At 47.4% G+C, this 24,123-nt stretch overlaps 1 protein-coding gene across 6 annotated transcripts in view; it reads right to left on the reverse strand.

Moving 5' to 3' along the window:
* MYO1C (myosin IC) overlaps window positions 1-24,123 on the reverse strand; it is a 393,404-nt gene that overhangs the window by 165,012 nt on the left and 204,269 nt on the right. For all 6 annotated transcript variants that reach the window (XM_082245855.1, XM_082245858.1, XM_082245856.1 and 3 more), the window contains exons 4-8: window positions 22,591-22,789; window positions 22,280-22,360; window positions 14,681-14,860; window positions 3,697-3,795; window positions 3,451-3,564 (exon numbers count right to left, since the gene is read on the reverse strand). In XM_082245855.1, coding sequence (XP_082101981.1) covers window positions 3,451-3,564; window positions 3,697-3,795; window positions 14,681-14,860; window positions 22,280-22,360; window positions 22,591-22,789 — 673 coding nt within the window. The remainder of the gene's footprint in view (window positions 1-3,450; window positions 3,565-3,696; window positions 3,796-14,680; window positions 14,861-22,279; window positions 22,361-22,590; window positions 22,790-24,123) is intronic.

Raw genomic sequence — 24,123 nt, forward strand, 5'->3', positions numbered from 1 at the left:
CCAGATTGCTCCTCTCCTGCAGTCTGTTCAATTCTTGTCTACCCCTTCCCCATCTTTCAGCTGCAATGGGGGCAGCTAAGCAGGCTTACTTCTGAGCCATGGTTCTGCGAGTCAATTCACAGGGCCATGGCTCGGCATAACCCCTCTCTCTCCTCATTGGCTGTGATTGACAGCAGCAGGAGCAAATGGGGGCGAGTGAAAAATCCTTTTTCTGGACAGAGGCAATGAGCTTTTCAGCATTATTAAGTATGTTGCATAAAGCTCCCTCATCAATAAGGTAACAGTCTGGGAAAGGTATTTTTCAGCTTCCTCCAATACTGCCTCAATATCCTCTTCATGGCCTTCTGTGCCTTCTAGGGCCAGCATATCAGGATCCCACTCAGGTTGAGAAAAAGGAGTAAAAAGTCTTGGCGTTTTTGAGCCCTGGACAAAAATGTCTGCATTATACAGTCAGTTCCATAAATATTGGGACATCTACACAATTCTAATATTTTTGGCTCTATACACCACCACAATGGATTTGAAATGAAACAAACAAGATGTGCTTTAACTGCAGACTTTCAGCTTTACTTTGAGGGTATTTACATCCAAATCAGGTGAACGGTGTAGGAATTATAACAGTTTGTATATGTGCCTTCCACTTTTTAAGGGACCAAAAGTAATGGGACAGATTAACAATCATAAAACAAACTTTCACTTTTTAATACTTGGTTACAAATCCTTTGCAGTCAATTGCAGCCTGAAGTCTGGAACGCATAGACATCACCAGACGCTGGATTTCATCCCTGGGGATGCTCTGCCAGGCCTCTACTGCAACTGTCTTCAGTTCCTGCTTGTTCTTGGGGCATTTTCCCTTCAGTTTGGTCTTCAGCAAGTGAAATGCATGCTCAATCGGATTCAGGTCAGGTGATGGCATGTTATGCAATGGCCAAGTCAACTTCTTTCCATTAAAAACTCTTTGGTTGCTTTCGCAGTATGCTTCGGGTCATTGTCCATCTGCAATGTGAAGCGCCGTCCAATGAGTTCTGAAGCATTTGCCTGAATCTGAGCAGATCATATTGCCCGAAACACTTCAGAATTCATCCTGCTGCTTTTGTCAGCAGTCACATCAATTAATACGAGAGAACCAGTTCCATTGGCAGCCATACATGCTCATGCCATGACACTACCACCACCATGCTTCACTGATGAGGTGGTATGCTTTGGATCATGAGCAGTTCTTTTCCTTCTCCGTACTCTTCTCTTCCCATCACTCTGGTACAAGTTGATCTTGGTCTCATCTGTCCATAGGATGTTGTTCCAGAACTGTGAAGGCTTTTTTAGATGTTGTTTGGCAAACTCTAATCTGGCCTTCCTGTTGAGGCTCAGCAATGGTTTACATCTTGTGGTGAACCCTCTGTATTCACTCTGGTGAAGTCTTCTCTTGATTGTTGACTTTGACACACATACACCTACCTCCTGGAGAGTGTTCTTGATCTGGCCAACTGTTGTGAAGGGTGTTTTCTTCACCAGGTAAAGATTTCTTCGGTCATCCACCACGGTTGTTTTTCGTGGTCTTCCGGGTCTTTTGGTGTTTCTGAACTCACCGGTGCGTTCTTTCTTTAGAAGGATGTTCCAAACAGTTGATTTGGCCACACCTAATGTTTTTGCTATCTATCTGATGGGTTTGTTTTGTTTTTTCAGCCTAATGATGGCTTGCTTCACTGATCATGACAGCTCTCTGGATCTCATATTGAGAGTTGACAGCAACAGATTCCAAATGCAAATAGCACACTTGAAATTAACTCTGGCCCTTTTATCTGCTCCTTGTAAATGGGATAATGAGGGAATAACACACACCTGGCCATGGAACAGCTGAGCAGACTATTGTCCCATTACTTTTGGTCCCTTAAAAAGTGGGAGGCACATATTCAAACTGTTGAAATTCCTACACCTTTCACCTGATTTGGATGAAAATACCCTCAAATTAAAGCTGAAAAACTGCAGTTAAAGCACATCTTGTTTGTTTCATTTCAAATCCATTGTGGTGGTGTACAGAGGCAAAAAGATTAGAATTGAGTAGATGTCCCAATATTTATGGATATGACTGTATGTCCACGGAAACATGACAGATGTAGAGAATTCTGCTTTAGTCAAATAGGCCACCTATTGCGTGACTGAAATTGTGCTAGAATCTAATGCCAAAACTAGTGTTAGAACCAGTTGTAGTGAAAAAGACACTTCAGAGTGCTTTACAGGCCTTTGGCAGAGCGAATGTTCGCCTGCAATTTTGCATCAACTTCCTTTTGCCTGGGCTCTGCCATAGCTACAAGTGAGGATATTCCACTGTGGGGTACTCACGGAATAGGGTGTGGAGTATAGGGAAAGTGTGTCTTGAAGGAATACGCAGTAACCTAGGTGTAGACAGTCTTGTAACAAGTCCACGTGGCAAAAAGGTGGAAGGAAGTGCCCGCGTACCTTATAAGGGCTCTAGGCACAGGTAGCAGTAAAGTGTGCAAACAGTGGTGCATCGTAACACCTGGTCATCCAATTGTACTGTACAATTAAAATAAATGATCTTTCCTTATAACTGATGTTGATCAATTTAGGTGTTGTTTGCACCTGCTTCTGTACATAAAGTCAGTTGATTATCTTGAGTTCGGTGAATCTTTTTTAGATGGAGGAAAAATTATCATGTTTATGGTCAGCCTGACATGAATAGAAAGACCAGTACGCATTTAAAGTCAACTGGAGATAAAGATTTTCTAAGAACTACAATGTGATCTATACGCAGCTGACTTTTTGCCTATTCTTCCCATAAAAGAAAACCTACCATCACTATTTGTAAGCCCACTTTAATCTAAAATGTCTGATAACAGAAAACGTCATACAAGAAAGTTAAAGAGGAATTCCAGCTTACACCTAACTACACTTAAAACTGCCCCCCCCCCCTTTGCTAACTAACCTTTGTAATAACTATGTATATACCTAGCTATTTTCAAGGAGTATGTCTGGTCATGTGATCTTCATGCATCAACCAGCAGTGACTGCAGTTGAGAAGAGAGAGCTCTGACAACTGCTAGTAAAGCCTGGAGCGGTGTCCTCACCTATGGGCTTTAATGGCCCATTCGTTTGAGAAAAGCACTCCCTCTTCTCCCCTGAAGTCATGCTGGCTGACACAGGGGAGCTGAACGGTAAGTATATGCATCTTTCCTACAAAAGTTAGTTAGTATAGGTGTTAGGAGTGGGGGAGGGGACAGTTTTAAGACTAGCTTACTGGAATTCCATGTTATCGGCATACAAAACATCTCTCACCTAATGAACTTGTAGAAATAGTTGTGCACATTATTTACAGCTTTTGTCAAATAGCAATGTCTGTTTTTGGTTTTCAAAAGCATGACTCTCAGAATCCATAACATAAACCCTGCTAAATTTAAAAAACTGGATATATATAAATGTGGACATTCTCACCCTGGCGAGGTATTTAATCTGGTTTTCTGTTGTAACTTGGGCATGTCCATGCTCATCTGTGGCAAACTGCACATTTCCCAAATGTAGTACACTAGCAACAATGCTCAGCAATTCCTAAAAAGCATCAGAAGAAAAATTGTTAACCAAATTCTTACCTTTGTTTAGTGGTTCACGCTTAATGAACATCATAACGACCAACAAATCATCAGCAAGACATTTTATAGGATTTCACAGTGTTGAACTTACCTCTATATCATCATCATTGAAGTTTATAATTGATAAGGCCCGCCTAACAACTTTCCAATCATTTTTATCATTGATTGAGCTAACCCTGGCACACTGACCCTACAAGAGAAAAAAATAGTGTAGTGTTAGTTACAGGTCAGAACTTAAAGGGAAACTTGACAAAAATGAAATTTTTCCTATTAATAGTATGTTAAATATATTTAGCTTTGATATTATTCATTTTCTGCCTAGCTGCTTGTGTAGCTTAGAAAGTCTTATCTAAGCTAGACAAACCGCTTCTTCATGTTCTTCACTGACAACTCTATTTCCTGTTAGCTGAATTTGATAAGCTGTATTTAATTTCCTGATTAGGCTGTCGGTCTTTCTTAGACAGGCATGCCTAGACCTGACCTGCCCAGCCCCTCCCCTATCCCTCACACCATGATCTCCTCCTGTCTTCATAGCCTTGTTTAGGCCAGCAGCTTCTCCTGAGAGAAAGGGAGAAAGGGGGGGGGGGGGAGGGTCAAGTGACCTGCGCAATATATGAAAGAAATAGGGTACAAAGGAATATTTGTGAAAATTTAGAAGGATCCATTTCTATTGCTCATTACATGTGAGTTATGAGTTTTAGGCTCTGCTTCCACTAGTGCGACTTGTCATGTACCCTTGTCACGCACTAGTAGAAACGGAGCTTTAGTCTACGTTTCCACTATTGTGATTTAGAGTGCGCCTTTGATGTGACTTTGATACAACTTTACACTCTGAATCAAAATCGCATCAAAAGTTGCATCAAAGTAGTGCAGGTACCTTTTCAAGGTTATTCATTTTTAAAGTTGCATAGATGGGAACAGGTGCCGTTGCGATGAATGGGCTGCAACTTGTCATGCAACTGTATCCAAAGTCGCATGAAAAGTCGCACTAGTGGAAATGGAGCTTTAGTCTACATTTCCACTATTGCGATTTAGAGTGCGACTTTGATGCAACTTTGATCCACCTTTACACTCTGGATCAAAGTCACATCAAAAGTTGCACCGAAGGGCAACTTTTCAAGGTCCCTAATTTTTAAAGTCGCATAGATGGGAACAGGTGCCATTGATTAGTCGCACTAGTGGAAATGTAGACTGTGTGGTTGCCTGTAACTATAATCATTGTAGACTGTGAGCCGAGTCCCCAGAGCACTTCCAGCTCCCCGTGTCCAGCTTCCTTCTCCTACGGTAGTCTTCATCCAAAGCCCAGCACAGCTTTACTGTATATGTGTACCTCCCCCTTACTGATGAGAGAACATTGGGCAGGAACCTATGATCAGCTCCTCCCATTCTGTATATGCCAACTGGCTACACAGGAACGGTGTCCCTCCCTGGAAGTGATGTCACTGGCTTTGAGTAAACACACCCACCTGCTTCTCTTGGACTCAGGAGGAAGAGGAAATTAACTCATGTGACCACACTGAAAATTCAGAATTCAGGTCGAAAAACTGGGATTTTTCATTTTGACACATAAGGCTGAACTCCACTCACATTAATAATTGCAGGGGAGAATTTAAGGTATTAGGCTGCACTTCCGCTTTAATATAGGTTTATAATCCCTGAATGAAGAAAGGCACAGAAACGGACATACGGTTGGCTATAAATGGAAAGATTTCATAATGAAGCAAAAGCTCTACCAAATCAAAAAATTTAGGACAAAACACGCCTTTTGAAAAAGGAATGAAGTTATGGCTTAAAATTATGAGGATTGTGTAAAATGAAAAGGAATTTAAAACTTTCCAAAATGCTCTAAAAACTCATTAACAATTATGAACTTATAGTAAGTAGATTTTGAAAGTGCCATCCAACCTGGCTATCAAGGACACTAACATCCCGGAAATGAGAAATCCTTGGAAATAAAAACAAGCAAAGTGGGATATTAAAAGTGTCAAAAAAACAAATATCGTAAAAATGGGAATTTTATTGTAAACAAACATTAAAAATAAGATTTTTTGTAAGAGGTTACCGTAAAATCTATTTCTCTGATGTCCATCGACAGACACAGCCTCATCTCCATGAGCTGAGTGGTTTATGCTGCCACCTGCAGTAGTCTAGGCAGGGCGTTAGTACAAAACTTTTCACATGTACACGCCCACAGTGTTGTCCAGAGGTGCGGGTGCTGAGTCTATTGGACATCAGAGAAATAGATTTTACAGTAATGCCCCGTACACACGTACCGATTGTCGGCCGACGACCGATCGGCCGATTGTAGGCTTGTCAGTATGATGCTTCCGACAGCCGACAGCGCATTTTCAGCCGAACAGAATCTGTCGTGCCATCATTAAAATTTTTGTTGGCCAACACCAGAACGGCCGATTGTTCGCCAGTCAGTACAGATTTCGGCCGACAGACAGCAGATTTGCAAGACTGGGCATGCTCAGAAAAGAAAAAAGACAAGGAAAGTTAACCATCACATGACATCACTTCTGCAGTCGGCTGTTGTTGGCCGACAAAATTCGTGTGCAGTCTTTAGCACTTTTCAACAGACACAACAGCCCTGGACAAAAGACGGCCGATCGTTCGGCTGACGATCGGTACGCGTGTACGAGGCTTAAGATCTTACAAAAATCATATTTTCTCTATTGTCCATCAACAGATGCAGTCTCATCTCCATGAGCTGAGTGGGACATCCCAAAGCAGTATAGGTATGAGGGATGGGAAAAACGCAACCAGCTAGAACGTCAACTCCAAGAGGCTAAACCTAGCCAACCGGGCAACATGGAGCTCAACCAAACAGGAGCTAACCCAGGTAAAAGACTCCTAAGAGAATAACAAAAGTACATTCTCTTATGAAACAGCCTGCAAAACCTTGCGGCAAAAAAAGGGAAACGGAAGACGCCAACAAATCCACCTTGTAAAATCTGGTAAAGGTGTGCACAGACGACAAAGTCGCTTATTTACAAACTTGTACAACAGAGGCAGGATGGCGAAAAGCCCAAGAGGAACTCCGAGCTCTAGTAAAATGTGCTTTCACAGGGACAGGAGGAACCTGACCCTTGATCGAATAAGCCTGAACAACCATCTGCCTGATCCATCTCAAAATGGTAGCAGCGGACGCAGCCAAACCTTTGCGAGGACCGTCCGGAAGGATAAAGAGTCCGACTTCCTGATGGACTCTGTAAACGTCAGATAAACCCTTATCGCCCGAACCACATCCATAGAGTGCAAGGCAACATTCTTGGGATGTTTAGGCTTAGGACATAAGGCAACACAATGTCTTCATTCAGGTGAAAATCCGACACCACCTTAGGAGGAAAAGACGTATTTGGTCAGAGGACCACTTTATCCCTGTGGTCCACCAAATAAGGTAATACAGGACAGCGCTGCCAACTCAGGGACTCAGAGCAGAAGTATTACCAACTAGGAGGGCAACCTTCTGCGACAAGGAAAGCAGAGAAATCTCCCTAATATTCGCAAAAGAAGGCTTTTGAAGAACAGACATAACCAGGTTAAGATCCCAAGGTCGTAACGGGGATCTTCATGGAGGAGCCAGATGACGCACCCCCTGAATGAAAGTGCCAATCAAACTATTAGTAGCCAACAGACATGGAAGTATATAGGAAAGGATGACACCTGGCCCTTGATGGTGCCCAACGCCAAGCGCTGCTCAACCTCTTTTTGCAAGAAGGCCAAAACCCTAGCTATAGAGAACAAGCGAGGGTACAACTGCAGCGATTCACACGTACGAGGATAGATCTTCCTAGATGTCGAATTCCTAGCCTTCAAAAGGGTAGGAATCACCGAGTCAGAAAGGCATCTATCCCTTAACACCTTGCTTTCAACAGCCAAGCCATTAAAGCCAGCGACCGTTAAACAGGATGGGAGATCGGTCCTGGAGATAGCAGATCTTCCCGCAGAGGAAGACGCCGCCATGGAGGATCCACGACCATTTTTACCAGTTCTGCGTACCAGGACCGCCGAGGCCAGTCTGGTGCCACTAGATTGACCGGAACGCCTTCCATCGCCACCCGGCGAAGAAACCTCGGCAGGAGAACGATTGGAGGGAAGGCATAGATCAGGCGATACCGACTCCAAGAAGCCACCAGAGCTTCTGTGGCGTCGACCCAAGGATCCTGAGACCTGGCCACAAAACGCTGAACCTTCCTGGTGAGGCAAGACGCAAACAGATCCACCTCCGGAGTCCCCCCCCCCCCCCCCCCGGGCACACAGGAGACGAAACACCTCCGGATGAAGGGACCACTGCCCTTGATCCAACACCGGACGACTCAGGTAATCCGCCTGCCAATTCTCCACACCCGGGATGTGGATTGCGGCAAGAGCCGGAACATTGTGTTCCGCCCACACTAGAATCTCGGCCACCTCTTTGGCTGCTTGATGATTGATGTAAGCCACGGCGGTGACATTGTCAGACTGAACCCGAACTGGAGAGCTGCGCAGCAGACTTGTCCAGTGAAGCAGGCAGAGCTTGATCGCTCTCAGCTCCAAAATATTGATCGGCAAGGAAGACTCTTCTGTCGTCCATGACCCCTGGGCACAGAGCTTCCCCAGCACTTCACCCCAGCCTGACAAGCTGGCTTCCGCGGTGACCACTGTCCAAAATCCTGGCAGGAAGGACTTGCCCTGGCACAGGACAGGTGACTGGAGCCACCAAGAGAGCCGATTTAGTGAGATGGCTCAACCGAATCTTCAATAACCGAGGATCCCTGTTCCATTTTGTCAGAATCTCTTTCTGCAACTGTCTTGTGTGAGACTGAGCAAACGGGACCGCTTCGAAGTTTGAAACCATTAGATCCAGGGCCCTCATGCAGGCCCGCAAAGAGGACTGAGCGGTCTCCATCAGCAACCGGACTGCCCTTTGCAACTTCAGAAGCTTGTCTAAGGGAAGGAAGACCCTCACCAAAGCAGAGTCGAGGATCAGCCCCAGATAAGTGACCCGCACAAACGGGGTCAGGGTAGATTTTTTTTAAATTGATCATCCACCCAAATTCTTGAAGGGTCTGAATGATGATAGAGACGTTGTCCAGCAGATACGAATGGGAGACTGCTCGCAACAGGAGATCGTTCAGATATTCCACAACGGAGACACCTCATCGACATAAGGCCAGCACAGGGGCTAAGACCTTGGTATAAACTCTGGGAGCCGAGGTGAGACCAAAGGGTTATGCCACAAATTGAAAGTGCTCCTCTGCCACCGCAAAGCGGAGGTAACGCTGATGTCCCTCGAAAATGGGGACTTGGAGATACGCATTTTTGAGATCGTTGGGAGGCCAGAAAATCCCCCTGATTCAATGATGCCACCACTGACCGAATGGACTCCATTCAAAACTTCTGCACCCTAATAAAGCGGTTCAGAGCCTTGAGGTCCAGGTTAGGACACACCTTGCCCTCCTTTCTGGGCACCATGAACAGGTTTGAAAAGAAACCTTGAGAGCGTTGCTGCGAAGGAACCGGCACAATCACCCCTTGAGCCAGGAGATCTCGCACAGCCTCCCTCAGATCCTTCAAATGCTCTGGAGACAAGTGAAGATTTGACTGAAAACCTTTCCCCTGGCCGGGACCAGAATTCTATCTTGTACCCGGAGCAAATCAGTTCGCGAACCCACTCGTCCTGAATGAAGTCCAGGGTTTCTGAAAGAAATGCAGACGTCTCCCCCCCCCCCCCCCCCCCACCACCCCTGAGAGGGGTGAGGGCACTCCCTTCATGCTGAAGAGGACTTGTTAGCAGCACTGGGCTGACCATCCTTGGGCTTGCCCCAATGCTTTTTAGTTCCTCCAGAAGCTCATTACTATGCCTATGGAGCAGTCCCAGGGGATATACTCCAACTTCATGCTATAGACACTCAGTTTTGATGCAAGCAGTGTCAGAAAAAATATAACCAACTCAATAGAGGGGTGGGTGCTGTGTCAGTCAATGAACAAAGAAAATAATTTTACAGTAAGACAAAAATCCAATTATCTCTTTCGTTCATTGACTGACACAGCTCCAGGATCTTCTTGACCATTGGGACGCCCCAAAGCCATGTCAAACATGAGGGGTGGAGAAAAAACACAGCACAAAAAATTCCCAAAGGCTAAACCTAGCCAACCAGGTTACATGGAGCTCAACCAGGAACAATTGGAGCTCACCTGAAAAATACACCAGTCCTCTCAACAGCAGCCTGCAAAACCTTGGAGCAAAAAGCAGCATCCGCAGATGCCAGCACATCTACTTTGTGGAATTTTGTAAAAGTGTGCACAGACGACCAAGTGGCCGCTTTGCAAACCTGCATCACTGACGCCTGATGGCAGAAGGTCCAAGAGGCAGTAAGCACCCGTGTAGAATGTGCCTTAACAGGGCAAGGAGGAACCTGACCCTTGATTCAATAGGCCTGCACCACGGTCTGTGCGATCCATCTGGAAATGGTAGCTGCAGACGCAGCCAACCCCTTGGGAGTTCCATACGTAAGGACAAATAGCGAGTCTGATTTCCTAAACGACTCGGTTGCCGCCAGGTACACCCTGATCGCCCGAACCACATCCAGAGAATGTCAGGCAATCTCCTTAGGATGCTAGGCTTAGGACACAGGAAAGGCAACACAATGTCTTCATTCAGATGGAAACCAAAGACAACCTTAGGAAGGAACGACTGACAAGGGCGAAGCACTAGATCTCTGTGAACCACCAAGTAAGGTGAACGACAAGACAAAGCTGCCAACTCCGACAGCCTACATGCAGAAGTAATAGCCACCAACCAAGAAGGCTACCTTCTGGGACAATTTAAGCAGAGGAATCTCACAAATATTTTCAAAAGGTGGTTTCTGAAGAACCAAAAGCACCAAGTTGAGATCCCAAGGGGGCAACGGAGACCGCAATGGGGGAGCCAAGTGGCGACCCCCCTTGAACAAAGGTGTGAACCAAAGAATGCGTAGCCAAAGGACATTGAAAAACGCCAAGGCTGAAACCAAGCCCTTGATGGTACCCAAGGCTAGGCGCTTTTCCACACCGCTTTGGAGAAGTGCCAAAATTCAAGCCACCAAACAGAAACGGGGGGGGGGGGGGGGGGAAACCCCTAGAGACACTCACCACGCAATGTACGACTTCCAGACGCGATGGTAAATCTTCCTAGAGGTAGATTTTCTAGCCTTTAAAAGTGTCGGAATCACCAATTCAGAAAACCCCTCTATCCCTCAGCACCTGGCTTTCAATAGCCAAGCCATTAAAGGAGGAAGGAAGGAAGATTGGCCCTTAAGCCAATAGATCTTCTCTGCAAGGGAGTCTCCAGGGAACTTTGGCAAGCAGCCATACTAGATCTGAGTACCAAGACCGGCGAGGCCAGTCTTGGGCCACTAGGATGATCAGAATTCCTTCTGCTTCGATTCTTCGCAGAAGCTTTAGAGGGGGAAAGGCATTTATTAGACAATACTGGCTCCAAGGGGCTACCAGTACGTCTGTGGCGTCAGCCAGCGGATCCCAAGACCTTGCCATGAACCTCTGTACCTTTCTGCTGAGACGAGAGGCCAACAGGTCCACCTCGGGAGTTCCTCACCGGAGACACAGCTGATGAAACACCTCCGGATGAAGAGACCATTTTCCCTGGCTCAACACCTACCGACTGAGGTAATCCGCCTGCCAATCCCCCCCCCCCCAAACCATAGCAAAGTGGGCTGGGACGAAGTGTTCCGCCCACCTTCGCTATTTCCCAGACCGCTAGGGCCCTTTTGGTGGAGTCCAAGCACCCTGATTACAAACTGTGCCCAAGACCCCTCCCCACCTGGACAGGCTGGCATCTGTGGTGACCACAGTCCAGTACAGGGGAAGAAAGGAAATTCCCTCAAGTGCCGGAGAGCAAAGCCCCCAGATCAGGGACCCTCTTGTACCCCAGCTCAACAAGATCACATTGTCTAGACACTGTGGATTCTTGTCCCAATTGGCAAGAATCTCTCTTTGCAGAGGTCTCGTATGGAACTGTGCAAACGGAACTGCCTCGAAGGTGAAAACCATCAGGCCCAGCGCATACAAGATATAAGTCCTGAGAAATGACCGCCTGTTGGACAATAGAAGCCGAATTGCATCCCGCAACTTCCCCTGGAAGAAAAACCCAGGCTGAGGCCGATTCAGGGTCAGACTCAGGTAGTCCAGCTTGGTGGACGGAACCAGAGCAGAGTTCTGGAAATTCAGTTTCCATCCAAACTCTTGCAAGATTCGCACAGTAATTTCCAAGATTTCCTTTAAGGCAGTCAGAGATTCTGCTATCAGAAGGAGATCATCCAGGTACCCCAGTACCACAATGCCCTGCTGTCGCAGTAACGCTAACACCGGGGGGCCAAAACTTTTGTGAACACCCGAGGAGATAAGGCGAGACCAAAGGGCAATGCCACGAATTGATAATGCTCCTTGCCCACGGCAAAGCGAACAAAACGCTGATGACCGACATATATTGTAATATGAAGGTAAGCATCCTTGATATCGATAGAGGCCAGCAGATCCCCTTGATGAAGGGATGCCACTACCATGCAAATAGACTCCATCCGGAATTTTTGTACACGCACAAAGGGGTTCAAGGCCTTGAGGTCCAGGAGTGAATGAACTTTGTCTACCTTCCTGGAAACTGTAAATAGGTTTGAATAAAATCCTGAAAGTGTTCTGATTCTGGAACAGGCACAATGACCCCTTGTACAGGCAAATCTTGCACCGCCCCGGGAGACCTTGCAGGCAATCTGGGGACAAACGCAGGTTGGAAGGAAAGAGCCTTGCCAGGGGCGAAGGCTGAAACTCGAACCTGTAGCCGGACCGAATCAGCTTGTGGACGCACCTATCTTGAATCAAGGTCCACGAGTCCAGAAAGAAGCGAAGACGTCCCCCCCCCCCCCCCCCCACCAGATATGGATGAGGGCGCCCCTTCAGGCAGAAGAGGGCTTGTGTGCAGATTTGGAGGGACTCGCTCTAAGCTTACCAGACCAGGGTCTCTAGGAACCTCCTTGCAACGAGACTCTTTGCTCCTGGTAGCCTGCGGCAGAAGAGTGGTCTTCCCCCATGTTAAGACCCATGATGATCTTATCCATGGAAGATCCGAACAAGCGATTTCCTACAAAAGGGAGATCAGACAGGACCTTCTTCGAAGTCTTTTAGCCATATCATGACCCGAAGGATCCCTGCTGTCACGGACCGTCTGGAGACTAAGGGAGCCGCAGCTAGAGAGGCATCACAGATAAACTGTAACCCCTGGACCAACTGGTCTGCCAGCTCTGCAAGGTTAGGAGGAATTTGTTCCCCTTCCAGATCCTGGCACAAAGGCTTTGCCGGGCCCACGACTACCAGGGGAGAGTGGGGACACTACTTACCACACCATGGAACCGGGTGGGCACCACTCCAGGCAGACCACCGCACTATCGGGATGGGGGGTGCTGCGGGCCAAAAGGCACTCAGGCCGCGACCAGGTCGTATGCATCCTCGTGAGACATTTACCTCGTCAGCCTGCCCCCCTCCCGTGGGACTAGGTCATGGCCTACCTAGCATGGCGCTGAGGCCTGCGCAAGCACGCTGGCTGGATTGGGAGACCATAAGGATCTAGGATATTCAGTCTGACGCCCAGTCCAGCAGTTGATTGTGGTTCTCACAGGAACAGAAAATGAGGGAAAAAATCCATTTAAAAAAGGAAAATATTCTAGGACCAGAGATCCCAGCAAGGAGCTAGGTCCTTACACTGACAGTGTGCAGGAGACCTGCATGGCATCAGCGATCTGCTGATTGCTGGTGCAATGCTTTCCAGGCTCCTGCAACAAAAACAAAAAAAACGTGCATTTATTATTTTTAAAAAAATTGAACTTCTCCTTTAATGCATCCTTATCCTTTTTAAGGGAAAAAACACTAAGTGAGCCTTGTTACTTTGCCCTGCATGAATAAGGCATAGCTTTACATTACAATAACGGGTTAAAGGAGTTGTAAAGGCAGAAGTTTCTTTAATCTTAATGCATTCTATGCATTAAGATAAAAAGCCTTCTGTGTGTAGCAGCTGCCCCAGCACCACCCAATACTTACCTGAGCCTCATCTCAATCCAGCGATGTCCATGAGTCCCTCGGCCTTCCGGGACTCTCCCTCCTGATTGGCTGAGACACAGCAGCGGCACCATTGGCTCCCGCTACTGTCAAAGTCAGTTAGCCAATCAGGAGAGAGGGGGCGGGGCCGAACGTCCGCTCCATGTGTCCATTCAGAGAGAGGGGGGTGGGTCACAGCTCTCTCTCTGAATTGACACAGGGAGCTGTGACTCAGCTCAGGTGCCATCATAGCAAGCTGCTTTCTGTGGGGGCACTCATCGGGGGGAGGGGCCAGGAACAGTGAAGAGGGACCTGAGAAGAGGAGGCTCTGGGCTGCCCTGGGAAAAACCACTAAACAGAGGAGGTAAGTATAACATGTTTGTTCTTTAACAAAAACACATGACTTTACAATCACTTTTAGGTGTAAATTTTAAAGGGTTGTTCAATAGCTTAAGTGGGTTAAATGTAGGATTAAGTGCTAGGACCACGTGATGTGTGAGGGCTTAAACTGCATTAAGTAAAAGGGTTGGTATACATTTAAAACTGACCATACATTTTAAAATTTCTAAGAGATTAATAGATTCTCCCATCCATGCTAAACTGCACAGTTAAAATCATCGCCCTAGCTGGCCATTTTATTTTGACAGGCATGATCCTATGGCTGTCAGAATACCTGAACAGTGATCACGCCTGATTGGCTGCATTCGATTGCCTGTTCGGATGAGAATATTCCGCCCCTCACCTTCAAGTTTCAGTTTAAAGTTTGCCAAGCCAGGTAGTGCCTTGAGGGCCACCCACGGCTCAACTTGGCATGAATTTGCTGAAATTTGGGCCATGTATAACCAGGATAATACACAACAAAAAGCCTGAGGAAAACAAACATTCTATTTACTTATACTTTACACAAACATCATGAATGTATAGTCTTGTGATGGTTGCCTCTTGAATACAAAACCTTGTACCCAAGGAAAGTGCAGAACGTGCAGCGAAAAAGGCTGGCTAACCTTAATCAAGTACTGGTAATTCTGGGCATTTTTATCCAGCCCAAGCCTTCGCAGCAAATCCTCTTCTCCACCCTCAAGAAGCTGGTAAAAAATATGGAAGTTTCTCTCTCCATGGTTCTGATGTACCACACGAGACTTTTCCAAGAGATAGTTTATAATATGTCCACCTACAGGAGCTCCCTTATAAAAAAAAAAGAAAAAAAAGTGAAAGTCATTCTATTTACGGTCACATAACCTAGTCCATTAAAGCTGCACGATTCTAGTTAAAATGAGAATCACAATTTTTTGCTTAGAATAAAGATCACAATTCTCTCACGATTCTCAGCATAACATCTTTCACATTATACAAAAAGTTTACGGTTTAGCTTTTTTTTTTTCAAATTTATTAGTATTTTTTTTCCCCAAAAAAAATGCATTTGAAAGACCGCTGCGCAAATACAGTGTGACAGAAAAGATTGCAATGATCGACATATTTTCTAGAGTCTCTGCTAAAAAAAAAAAAAATTTTATATACATGTTTGGGGGTTCTAAGTAATTTTCTAGAAAAAAAAAAAAATGGGATTTTTGACTTACCGTAAAATACATTTCGCTTTCGTTCATTGACTGATACAGCTTTGGATCTTCATAACCGTTTGGTTATACTGCGCCCTACAGGAGTAGGACACTAGGCAGAAAAAAAATCTGGCTACGTCCATGGGCAGTCCCAGGGGGTATACTTCCTCTCTCTGCTATAGGCACTCAAGTTACAAGCAGTGTCAAAATAATTACAACTCCACAGAGGGGTGAGTGCGGTGTCCGTCATTGAACTTCAGAGAAATGGATTTTACAGTAAGTCAAAAATCCCATTTTCTCTTTCGTTCATTGACGGACACAGGTTCAGATCTTCATAACCGTTGGGACGTCCCAAAGCAGTGTTAAAGATGAGGGGTGGGAACAGCAAAAAAATTCCCAAGGATAAACAGTAGCCAACCAGGCAACAGGAGCTCAACCAAAATAGAAGCCCACCTGAAAAAACAATACACCCTCAAAGAGAATCAGGTCCTCTCAACAGCAGCCTGCAAAACCTTGCAGCCAAAAGAAGCACCTGCAGATGCAAACACATCCACTTTATAAAACTTTGTAAAAGTGTGCACCGACGACCAGGTAACCGCTTCGCAAACCTACGTCACTGACGCCTCATGACGGGAAGCCCAGGAGGACCTAAGCGCTCTAGTAGAGTGCGCCTTAACAGGGAAAGGAGGAACCAGAACCTTGATGGAATAGGCCTGAATCACTGTCGGTCTGATCATCTGGAAATGGTCACAGAGGAAGCGGACAAACCTTTACGAGGCCCATCCGTGAGCACAAATAGTGAGTCTGACTTCCTGAAAGACTCCATAGCTGTCGGCTACACCCTAATTGCCCAGATCACATCCAAAGCATGCAAGGCAATTTCCTTTGGATGTTTAGGACTGAGACACAGGGCAACACAATGTCTTCATTCAAATGAAAATCAGAGACAACCTTTGGAAGGAACGACGGACAGGGAGGAAGAACCACCTTATCTCTGTGAATCACCAGGTAAGGTGGACAGGATAATGCCACCAATCCCGACACAGGTGAGAGCAACCAAAAAGGTCACCTTCTAGGACAGCGTAAGCAGGGGAACCTCCCAAAGATTCTCAAAGGGAGGCTTCTGGAGGGCCGAAAGAACCAAATTGAGGTCCCAAGGCGGCAACTGGGACAGCACTGCAGGAACCAAATGTCGGACACCATAAAGAAAGGTACGCATCAGCGAGTGTGTGGCCAAAGGTCACTGGAAGAAGACCGCCAAAACCGACACCTGGCCCATGATGGTACTCAAGGCCAATTTCTGTTCAACCCCCCATTGAAGATGGTCAAGAACCGAGCCACCGAGAAGGAGCGAGGATGAATCCCAAGAGACTCAACACCACGCAATGTACGTCTTCTGCGTATGATGGTAGATCTTTCTAGAAGTAGATTTCCAAGCTTTTAACAGCGTAGGAATCACCGACTCATAAACCTCTATCTTTCAGCAACTGGCGGTCAACAGCCAAGCCGTCAAAGCCAGCGACTGTAACGCAGGATGGAAAATCGGTCCTTGGGACAGCAGATCCTCCCCGAGAGGAAGCTTGTAAGGAACGTAAGCGATTGGCCGCACCAGATCAGCATACCAAGCGTGGCGAGGCCAGTCCAGAGCCACCAAGATGACCAGAATTCCTTCTGCCTCGATCCTGCATAGAAGTCTTGGCAGAAGCTTGAGAGAAGGGAAGGAGTAAATCAGACAGACAATACGGACCCCACTGCGCCACCAGCGTGTCTGTGGCATCCGCCAGAGGATCCCTTGACCGAGCCACAAACCTCTGCACCTTTCTGTTGAGCCAAGACACCAACAGATAATCCTCAGGGGTGCCTCGGAGACTCCACTGATAAAACACCTTCGGATGAAGGAACCACTCCCCTTGGTCCAACGTCTGCCGACTGAGGTAATCCACCTGCCAGTTTTCCACCTCAGGAATGTGTACGGGGGAGAGAGCTGGAACAAACCATTCTGCCCACCTTAGAATGGCAGCTATCTCCAGAGCCGCCAGAACACTTCCTTTGCCCCCTTGATGATTGGCATAAGCCACGGCCGTGGCAATGTCCGATTGAATACGCAATGGACATCCCTGAAGATGATCCATCCAATGGTCCAGACACAGTCTGATCACTCGGAGTTCCAAAACATTGATTGGTAGTCTGGACTCCCCTGGACAGAATGCTCGCCAAGGACGCCTTTTCCAGGCTGGCATCCTTGGTGCTCACTGTCCAAAAGAAGGATTTGCCCAGCCAAAGCACCGGAGAACGAAGCCACCATATCAGAGACTTCATCGTTCCCCGACTCAGCCGGATCTGATTGTCCAGAGACTGCGGAGTCTTGTGCCATTTGGTCAGAATCTCACTTTGCAGGGACCTCGTATGGAATTGTGCAAACAGAACCACCTTGAAGGTAGAAACCATCAGGCCCAACACCCGCATGCAAGTCCAGAGGGATGACCATCTGTTGGACAGCAGGAGATGAATTGCAGCCTGTAATATCTGGAGTTTGTCCAGAGGAAGGAGCACTCTGGCTAAGGCCGAGTCCAGATTCAGGCCCAGATAGTCCAGCTTTGCGGACAGAACCAGGCAGACTTCTGAAAATTAAGAATCCAGCCGAACTCCCGCAGAGATCATATTGTGATCTCCAGGTTTTCCACCAGAGCAGAAGGAGACTCTGATAAGGAGATCGTCCAAGTAGCCCAGTACCGCAATCCACCGTTGGCGTAGCAAAGCTAGCACCAGGGCTAACACTTTTGTGAAGACCCGAGGAGCAGAGGCGAGACCAAAGGGTAACGCCACAAACTGATAATGCTCCTCTCCCACGGCAAAAAGGAGGAAGCGCTGGTGACTGGCACATATTGAAATGTGAAGGTAAGCATCTTTGATGTCGATAGAGGTGAGGAAATCTTCCTTAGGCAAGGAAGCCACCACCGTGCAAATGGACTCCATTCTGAACTTCTGCACCCGCACAAGGCAGTTCAACCCTTTGAGGTCCAGGATTAGACACACTTTGCCTTCCTTCCTGGGAACTGTATACAGATTTGAGTAAAAACCCTGAAAACGTTACAAAGTTGGAACCGGGACAATCACCCCTTGATGTAACAGGTCTTGTACCGCCCCAAGCAAAAACTGTAAACGGTCCAGGGACAGGCACAAGTTGGAAGGAAAGAACCTTGCCGGGGGACAAGAGCGAAACTCGATCTTGTAGGCGGACCGAATTACTTTGTGGATCCACTTGTCTTGCACCAGGAAAGTCCACGGGCCTGGAAACCAGTGGAGACGTCCCCTCACCTCCGATACAGGCGAGGACGCACTTTCATGCTGAAGAAGCCTTGTCTGTGGGTCTGGAGAAGCCCACTCTCGGCTTGCCAGACCAGGTTCTTTTGGATCCTCCAGAGGAGGCCCTGAAAGGCTTCGAGCCCTTGTCAGTCGACCCTGAGGGAGCCGAAAAGGAAGGCCCGCGTCTACGACAAGGTTCCTTGCCCTTAGTAACCTGCGGAAGAAAGGTACTCTTCCCTCCTGGTGAGACCCTTATGTCGTCATCCATGGTAGCTCCAAACAGGCGATCCCCTTGAAAGGGTAGATCAGTAACGGCCTTTTTTTTTTTTTTTTTTTTTTTAGAAGTCTGGTCCACAGACCAGCATTTGAGCCAAAAGACATGCCAAAGGGCATGCCAAAGGACCACTGCCAAAACAGAGAGCCGAGCAAAACTAGGGGAGCTGCATCCAAAGAGGCATCACAGATAAACTGCAGCCCCTGGACCAGCTGGTCTGCCAGCCCAGCTAAGGCAGGGGGAGCTGTTCTCCCTCAGGGTCACGGCGTAAAGGTTTAGCCCACTCGGTCAGAGTTTGTGACACCAGGGCAATGGTGAAGAGTGAAGACCAGCCTCAGTGCTGAAACAGCCAAAGTGTACATATTGCGGGCCACAGCCTCTGCCTTTCTGTCAGCCAGATCCTTGAAGGCCGGGGACTCTTCAACCAGAATCATGGTTGCCTTGTTAAATCTGGAAACCGGAGGGCCCTCCACCGGTGGAACAGTCCACTTCTTAAGAGGGGACTCCTCATAGGGGTAACGCCTAGTAAAGCGCTTAGGGACCCCACAGGGACGCTTTGGTCATCCCCACTCTTTAGCGACAAATCTGTAAAAATAGGCAGGGAAAGGAAATACCTTTGCTGCTCTGGATGGCTTATGAGTGCCAAAAGGTAACCGGCGCCTCTGTCACAGCTGCATCCTCCATCTTTAGTCTCACGGACAGATACAATCAGTGCTTCCACCAGAGCCTTTTCATGCATGGTTGCAGACGTGGAGGAATCATTCTCACTCTCTAAGGATTCTGGGCGCGTGGTTGCAGAACCAGCAGGGTGACCCACGTCCATGGGTCTGATGAGGCAGGGAAGGCGAGGGCGCTTTTTACTAGCCTGTCGCCCAAAGACCACCTCCACCCAGGACACCAGGACTGCCGTCAGTGCATCGATGGATGGTTGAGACCCAGAGGGCCCTGTGGCCTCAGAGAGAAGATCAGGTGGGGAGATTTGCTCCAAAGACTCCTTGGGTCACCAGGGGGACCCCACAAAAAGTGTAAAACAATGCAAGGGACAACACCCACCATGGTGGCACTACTACGCGGTCGCCAGGCACAAGCACCAAGCAATCCTCAGCAGAGAGGGAGAAAACTCCACCAGACTCCCCAACCAACAGAAACCGGTACCTGCAGCCACCGGGATAATCTGCACTCCAGGTGCAGTGATCAGGAAGTGAAAGGATCCAGGAGTCAGCACTAGGGGGATGAGGAGGGGCTCCTACCACCGAAATCGCTGCCCACAGGGCTCCACTGTCGTGGCCACCGCTTTTTTCAATAACAAACCACCGCAAAATGGTCGACGACTACAGAAACACAGGCACAGGAGGCACACCCCAGGAGGTGGATCAGACCACCCAAACAGCCCCAACATAAGTGGAGGAGGGGGTAGAATGGGGGACAGATGACAAGGAGGGGTGCCTGACGTGAAGGAGGGGAACTGACCGTCCCAAGTAGGGGCCCACTTCCACCCCAAAACCCTCGAGGGGGAGAGGGGCGGGGGACAGCTACTCATCATACCAGGAACCAAGCGGGCACCACTCCATACAGAACCACTCTCCAGCTAAAGGGGGGCTGTCGGCCAGGAGGAACGTTGCAACTCGGGCCAAGACCCGTTTGTATGCGACCTTGTGAGGCATTTAACTCGCAGACCAGCCCTCGTCTAGTCTGGCTAGGTCATGGCCGACCCAACGAGCGCTCGCTGGCATGACTAGGGTGACCACTGGATCTGGATTATCCAGCCCGTCCCCAAGTCCAGCAGTTGATTGTAGATCTCACAGGAAAAAGCCAGGAGAAAAAAATATCTAAAAAGAAAAAATTGCCAGGACCAAAGATCCCAGCAAGGAACTAGGTCCTTACTCCCGACTAGGCAGAAAAAAAATTGAGTGCCTATAGCAGAGAGAGGGTATACCCCCTTGGACTGCCCATGGGCATAGGCAGACTTTTTTCTGTCTAGTGTCCTACTCCTGTAGGGGGCAGTATAACCCAACGGTTATGAAGATCTGAAGCTGTGTCCATCAATGAACGAAAGAGAAATACTAATTTTAACTTGTAAGCAACAAGTGTCAGTAAAAAGCTTAGTCTTTAAGTGGTTAAACTGCCCTCCTTTACAGACAGAAGTTCATTCCTTTGATCTAAAACATGGGTGTCCAACCTTTTGGCTTCTCTGGGCCACAATGAGTGTAAAGAAATTTTCTCGGGCCGCATATAAAATATATACTATGGTTAAGGTATAGAAGTAATAAAATGCCGCCGCGCCCTTCCCGTGACACCCCCCCCCCCGCACTAATTTAACACAACTAGAGGATGAGCAAATTAAATGGAATCAGTATACAGAGGTTAACTTCTTTCTTCTGAGAGATCATAAAGGAACACTCTAACCACCATGACCACTTCAGTGATTTGGAGTGGTCATGGTGGTAGGAGTCAAAAACACTGCACATGCTCGCCCCCTCCCCTCCGAGGCAGCCTCTGCCTACAATTGAAAGCTGCTGTGGCCATGCCCCCGACCCGACTTCCTTCCTCTCCAGAAAAAAAAACAAAATTGTCAGGGGGCAGTGGGCCGCAGGTTGGACATGCCTGATCTAAAAGAACAAAATGATACATTGTAAAACATTGTGTTTATAGTTATAGCAGCCTTAACAATGTTGATAAAACATTTGCTGGAGGCTTTTGACAGCTGTGAGTGGGCAGAGAACAGCTCTGCACTGTATGAATCGAGGAAATGCCGTTTTAAGATCGTGAGGTGGTGGGGGGGGGGGGGTTGGATGAGTCAGTCCTCAGTTCAAAACCTGCAGGAATTTGCGGGCAGCATTTATGCAGTTATCTGCAGTGCACTGAAGATGGCACTGCATGTTCCTGCACAGCAGCGCAACAAATTGTGCTGGCACTTCAAAGTTAAAGGAAACAAGTAAGCCCTTACTTGTCCCTACCATGGCCAACACTAGCCTGCATGGTAAACACCTGCACTTTACAGTACAGGCTAGTGTTTATATTTGTTAGTTTTTTTTATTGTATTAAATGTTCCTAATGTTGGGGATTACCATTAGATTTTGGGGGGAAAAAACACTTTACCATCGGGAGGACTACCCAGCACTGTCTGTTGCAGGTAAAAACTTAGATCAGGGTATGAAAATTTACTGCAACAAAAAGAAAAAACCAGCAGAATTATGGTTGACTTTTAAAAAAAAACTCTTGTTGATGAGGACTTGTAATTCCACACAATTGGAGATCTACTATTGCTGCTCAATTGTCTGTGTTAACATGTGACCTCTAGAAGAAAGTCATATCTATACATCTGAACAAAACTGCAGACACTGAGAATGCAAAGGTAATTATCAAGCAGCTGGAAGAAGAAAGATCTGGGAGGGTAAACCCAAGTTTTTTTTTTATTTGCAGAGGTCTGCTATAAACATAGAAATACTTGTTCAAGCAACACTAACCTTGTAATCAAACTGCACATCCATATATTTTCCAAAGCGACTGGAATTATCATTTCGTAAGGTTTTTGCATTGCCAAATGCCTGAAAACAAAGCAGAAAATAATTCAGTGACAGTCAGTTATACATGGAATATATAAAAGCAGGTTTTGCTGCTGCTTAGTTCAATGCAGTAAACCCTGTTCTTACAAGGCTGCTCTGTTTCCATGGCAGCAAAACATTTATAGAACCACACCTTCCACTGACACCTGAAAATGAGGCAATATGTTCTTTATCAGCTTCTAGGAAGTTTGTTTTCCTCATCAGTCTCTCACCTCCAAAACAGGATTGGACTGCAGTAGTCTGTCTTTCACAGTCTCCACCTGGTCACTGGCGGGACAAGTCACAGCATAGTACTGGAGGATTTTCTTGCTTGCCTCAGTCTTCCCTGCCCCACTCTCACCAGATATAAGAATACATTGGTCTTTCCTCTCTGTGCGCAGGGAGCGGTAGGAGTTATCTGCAATGGCATATCTGTAGAAAAAAAAAACGGAATTATTAAAAACTGGATTTTTGTAAGAACTTATCATAAAATCCTTTTCTCTGAAATCCATTGACAGACGCAGCAGCAATGCTTCTTTACCCTTGGGTCATGCGCCATCTACAGGAGTAGACTAGGCAGTGAAAAAATTTCACTGACATGCCTATAGGGGCTGTCCTTTTCGCAATAACAAGGGCAGAGATATGTCCCTAATATTCTCAAAAGGAGGCTTTTAAAGAATAAACAAAACCAAATTCAGATCCCACAGAGGTAAATGGAGGAGGAGCCAGATGACGCACCTCTTGAATAAAGGTGCGGATCACTGAATTGGCCATTTACTTCGTTGGCAACTAAGGCCGACACCTGGCCCTTGATCATGCCCAAAGCCAAGCGTTGCTCAACTCCTTTCTGCAAGAAAGACAAGACCCTTGTCATCGAAAACAAGCGAGGATGAAATATTTTTGATTCACACCAGGTTCAACACCTGGCCTTCAACAGCCATGCCGTTAAAGCCAGCGACCGTAAAGCAGGATGGAAGGTCGGCCCTTGAGACAGCAGATCCTCTCTCAGAGGCAGCCGCCAAGGAGGCTCGATGACCATCTTACCAGGTCTGCGTACCACGACCGGCAAGGCCAGTCCAGGGAAACTAGAATTACTGGTGCCTTTTCCACCGCCAACCTGCGGAGGAACCTCAACAGCTGTATCGGAGGAAAGGCATAAATCAGCCAATATTGGCTCCAAGGAACCACCAATGCGCCTGCGGTGTCGGCCAGAGGGTCTAGAGCCCTGGCCACGAACCTCTTTACCTTCTTGTTCAGACAAGACGCAAACAGATCCACCTTCGGAGTTCCCCACTGAGCACACAGGAGATGAAAAATCTCTGGATGCAGGGACCATTCCCCCTGATCCAGAACCTGACGACTCAGGTAATCCGCCTGCTAGTTCTCCACTCCTGGAATGTGAACTGCGGAGAGATGGAACATGTCCCCCAGCCCAAGCCAGAATCTCGGTCACCTCCCGGGCCGCCCGGGCACTCTTGTTGCCCCATTGATGATCGATGCAAGCCACAGCCATGGATTGTACCCCAACCGGAAAACCTTGCAGCGGAGTCGTCCAGTGGAGCAGGCAGCGCTTGATTGCCCTGAGCTCCAGGACATTTTTCCGCAAGGATTCCTCCGTTGACCAGATTCCCTGGGCACAGAGACTGGTCTGCACTCCACCCCAGCCCAGCAGGCTGGCATCCGTGGTGATCACTGTCCACAACAGTGGCAGAAAAGACTTGCCCTGGCTCAGAGCGGGCGACAGAAGCCAGCTCTAACCTTGTGGA

This window comes from Pelophylax lessonae (genome assembly GCF_965119305.1).
Source record: "Pelophylax lessonae genome assembly, chromosome: 2".
NCBI lineage: Eukaryota > Metazoa > Chordata > Amphibia > Anura > Ranidae > Pelophylax > Pelophylax lessonae.